At 43.3% G+C, this 4,675-nt stretch overlaps 1 protein-coding gene across 1 annotated transcript; it reads left to right on the plus strand.

The window, feature by feature from the left end:
• The first annotated feature begins 333 nt into the window (after positions 1-333).
• LOC308642368 (olfactory receptor 2AT4-like) lies at positions 334-4,188 on the plus strand. The gene has a single exon (XM_081281246.1). The coding sequence runs from the start codon at positions 1,594-1,596 to the stop codon at positions 2,557-2,559; it is 966 nt and encodes a 321-aa protein (XP_081137372.1). The 5' UTR covers positions 334-1,593; the 3' UTR covers positions 2,560-4,188.
• The last annotated feature ends 487 nt before the right edge of the window (positions 4,189-4,675 follow it).

Below are 4,675 nucleotides of genomic sequence, written 5' to 3' on the forward strand. Positions count from 1 at the left end.
CATTCTTTTGCCTGGTTCTAGGACATTACTTCAAGGAAGCAATTGGCATTGCCAGAAACCAATTTAGTATCTACCATAGAGAAACCCAGAGGAAAAGTTGAAATTTGGTTTTGTCTGATATTAACAATTAAAAAAAAAAAGGAAACAGAATTCTTTGTCCTAATGTTTTCCCCTTGGAAATATGAATCCCAGTTTAAAAAATGTAGATTCTCCAGTAAAAAATGTAGAGAAGAAAAGCACTGTCCTGGGAATCAAGGATCTGGCCCAGTTCCTAGCTATATAGCCAGTGGCTGTAGCACCTGGGAAAGCCCCTGCCCTCTCTCTACACAGTCTCTGGCCTATGGGAGAAGGTATTAAAAAAAATTTTTAAGTATTTTCCAGTTTTGATATTGTTGGTTTTACACATGAGAGATTTTTTGTTAAAAGAATGGAACGTTAAAAGTGACTCTGAGGAAAACTGCACATGGGATCATCAGAAATAAGGAGAGAATGATACAAATTTGACATGAGGGTCACTTGTCCAAAGGACAAGCCTACAAAAGAGAAGAAATCAGTATTTCCTTTAGCTCAAAATCCCTAGGTCCTTGGGTTGAAGCACTCATTTCTGATTCCTCCAGGAGGGATCCTTTTGTCTTGGAGCAGCTACTGGGAGCAGGTCATCTCTATCAGGGAGGCTCCCCAGGGCGCCTGCTGGGCAGGGTTAGTTGAGTGGTCAAGCACAAGCTCCTGCTGGCTGCAGCAGTCACTGAGGAGGAATATTCTGTGAAATTGCAGAGATTGTCTGGATTCTCTTAGCAGAATTTTGGGAGAGGGTATTACCCAGACCCCAGTCAGGAATCACCCTTCCTGCCAAGAGTCACTTCCTTCACTGTTAACAATGAAAAGAGCCCAATGCCAAGAGACAGGACCTGAGGACTCAGCTTAGATGGAGACAGAGGAACCACGACCCCAAGCAAACAAGAGAAAGAAGCCAGTCCCTGGTTAATAATTATAGCAGGAAGGCAGAGTGCTGTAGAAAATCAGTTCTCCCTAGCTACAGTGTGACAAAAATGTCCTTTTATTAAAAAAAAAAAAAAAAAAAAACTTGAAGTGGTGCCAAAAGAGAAAGGGAATTAGGGTCCTGGCTTAAGAGATCTGATATCCCCCAAAGGGTCATATGGAACATGAAAAAGAACACAGAAGTTCTTTCACAGCACTTAACACAACTGCAATTAAGTAATTATATGATTCATTGCTTAATGTATTTCTTTGCTACTAAAATTTCAGCCCCATGAGGTTAGAAACCTTCTCCTGCTTGTTCCACTTCTCTACTGTATGCCCAGCAAATGAAACATGGTTGTACATTGTAGGTATTTTTTCTATACTTAATTTTAAAAGGAAAGAGGGAATTACAGAATAGGATGAAGAGTCGGGGGATAGGACAATCCCATTATCTATCCGCTATAATTACTTGTCAATAAACATGATTATATTAATTATAGATCGATTACTCTGTAATTCTCATTCCGGAATTTTGGATTGTTCTCTTTCCAGTGAGCCTGGTTCCCAGATGTTCCCACGACTCACCTCCTGAGCCTCCAGCATTGACCCACCATGGAGATCACACCCTGTAATGGATCAGGGGACTCCTCCGTCACCTTCTACCTTACGGGCATTCCCTCTCTTCCAAAATCACTCTTCCTTCCTATCTTTTTCATCTTCCTTCTCCTCTACCTACTCATCCTCGTGGGCAATGCCCTGATCCTGGTGGCTGTGGTGGCAGAGCCCAGCCTCCACAAGCCCATGTACTTCTTCCTAACTAATCTCTCAGCCCTGGACATTCTCTTTACTACAACCACTATCCCCAAGATGCTGTCCCTATTCCTGCTTGGGGACCGCCTCCTCAGCTTCCCGGCCTGCTTTCTGCAGATGTACCTGTTCCATGGCCTCAGCTGCTCAGAAGCCTTCCTCCTGGTGGTCATGGCCTATGACCGATACGTGGCCATCTGCCGCCCACTGCACTACCCCGTCCACATGACCCCACAGACTAATGCTGCACTGGCGGCCAGTGCCTGGCTCACCGCCTTCCTCCTGCCCATCCCAGCAGTGGTCCAGACCTCCCAGATGGCATTCGACAACACTGCCTACATCTATCACTGCTTCTGTGACCACCTGGCTGTGGTCCAGGCCTCCTGCTCCGACACCACCCCCCAGGCCCTCATGGGCTTCTGCATCGCCATGGTGGTCTCCTTCCTCCCCCTTCTCCTGGTGCTTCTGTCCTACGCTCACATCCTGGCCTCGGTGCTTCGCATCAGATCCCGAGAAGGACGTTCCAAGGCCTTCTCCACCTGCAGCTCCCACCTCCTGGTGGTGGGCACCTACTACTCATCCATTGCCGTGGCCTATGTGGCCTACAGGGCTGACCTGCCCCTGGACTTCCACATCATGGGCAATGTGGCCTATGCTATTCTCACACCTGTCCTCAACCCCCTCATTTACACACTGAGAAACAAGGATGTCAAAGCAGCCATTGCCAAAATAGCATGTCCCCAGGAGCCAAAGAACATTGGGATTCCCTGACTCAGAGGGGCAATTCCGTCTTTTCTCATAAACACAGCAGTACAGAGAAAAGTAGAAAATTCAGGCAGCGAGGCAGAGCAATGAGTCTCACAGTATGTCCTAGGTATTCCTTCATTATAACCGAATAAGAGTATTTTCCTTCATTCATAGTCAGCATGGTTTAAGCAATAAGTCCTAAATGTCACAAGACTGTAAATACAATTGGGGTCACATTATCATTAAATCAATGTTCATTCTCAGAGACGCAGATATTCAGCAACACATTTAGTCTTTCACTTGAATCTCTTCTTTCAGTATTTCTGAAAATCACCAGCTTCTCTGGCACATAGGTATAAATCACTCTTGTTCTTGGTGGAGAAGTAGCTCACAAACACCCCTCCCAGGAAAAACTGAACCGGTTATCTCAATCCTCAGTGGCTGGCTGAAAAGTCACTGCCACTAAAAATATTTCAATGCCATCCCCCAGGAGGTCTATATCCGCTATCTAGAACCTCAGGGTGTCTTCAAGGCAGGTCTTAAAGGTGTCTCCACCCAGCTTATGCTCAGTTAAGGGTGTCCCTGAGCACACCCATTTGAACAAAAAGTGTCACAGTTGTTTTAATTCTAAGCACACTGCGGTTTCCCTACCCATGACACTGGGTGGCTAAGTAGAGAAATTTCTCCTTATCAGTAGCATGCTGTTCCCACAGCCAGCATTTTTTTCTCAAAATATAGTCCCCAGTGTTCCTCTTTCTGGCCTTAATAGTCAGCCCAGCCTCTCAATCCCTTCCTCTATGCTAAGTTTCCTCTTAAAGACCTGTCAGGTTTGTCCAACCAGGGAAATAAGAGAACAGTAAAAAGTATTTGGTGGGGAGATGGGTGACCCCAGTGACAGATGTCCTCCTCATCTTTGGCTCTTCGCAGATAATCTCATTCCAATTTCTAAGGTTCCAGTTTTTGCTAATCAAAGCATGAATTTTAACCATTTTCCTATTTCATAAAACCCAATGAAGATGGAAATTCAACCAACGCAATTCCACAAAGAATATGATTTGCTCCTGAATTCATCTCTCAGAGGTCTCAGAAATCCTGCTACAGTCAGAAAGGGCTTCATGAAGCAGAGTGATATAAAGCCACTGAGTTTCCTTGTTTGCCACCTGGGAATGGGACCCCTGTTTTCTATCTAAAATTTATTCATTCGATATTATGTTTATTCCTCGCTCTTTGAAATTGGTATCTAGACCTCTCTGGTGCTATAATCCTCAAGTTCTAAAGGAGACAGAATAATAAACTACCTTGTCCCTGAGTTCCATGAGCTATTAGAATTCAACCTAAGGATGTGAAGAGGAATATTTTTCTCTCTTTACTCCACTATCATTCAATAAACAACTCCAAAATTACCCCCATTTTACTACAGAAGTTCTGTTTGGGGCTCCTCTGTTCAGAACTTATCTTCTGGTAGCAATTTGAGTTTCAGGTGAAACTGGTTTGTTGTGTCCCCAGATCATGACACCTTTTCATCTTCAGCAATCCTTGTGGATGGAACAAAGAATCATCTGGAGAGTGAACTGTGGTGATAAGGAATACCCAGATAGTTTACTCACTATTTTCTTGTGGCTCCTCCTAAACATTTATCACAAGTAGACAAGAAATAATAACAATGAAAACAATATTTTCATCTGCAGTCATGTAATTGGCACATTTTCTGTATTTGGCACAGTTTCTGTATTTCCCATGTATAAGTAGTTTCAATTTTTGCACATTAAAGAACATAATCAAGGGCCTAAAGTTGTAGCTCTGCAGTAGAGCGCTTGCCTTGCACAGCTGAGGCACTAGGTTCGATCCTCAGCACCACATAAAAAAATAAACAAGCAAAATAAAGATATTGTGTCCTTAAAAAAAAAAGAAGAAGAACATAATCAAGAGAGTGAAAAGCAACCACAGGATGGAATAAAGTATTTGCCAGTCACATATCTAGTAGAGAATCAATATTCAGAATACATAACAAAAAAACCATCCCTCTTTAAAGATGAGAAAGGACTTAGACATTTCTCTAAAGAAGATACAAAAGGCTGATAAGCACAAAAAAAGATGTTCAACATCACTACTCTCTAGAGAAATGCAAATCATTTCTCTG

The sequence above is a fragment of the Spermophilus citellus genome, assembly GCF_964194105.1.
Source record: "Spermophilus citellus genome assembly, chromosome: 2".
Classification (NCBI taxonomy): Eukaryota; Metazoa; Chordata; class Mammalia; order Rodentia; family Sciuridae; genus Spermophilus; species Spermophilus citellus.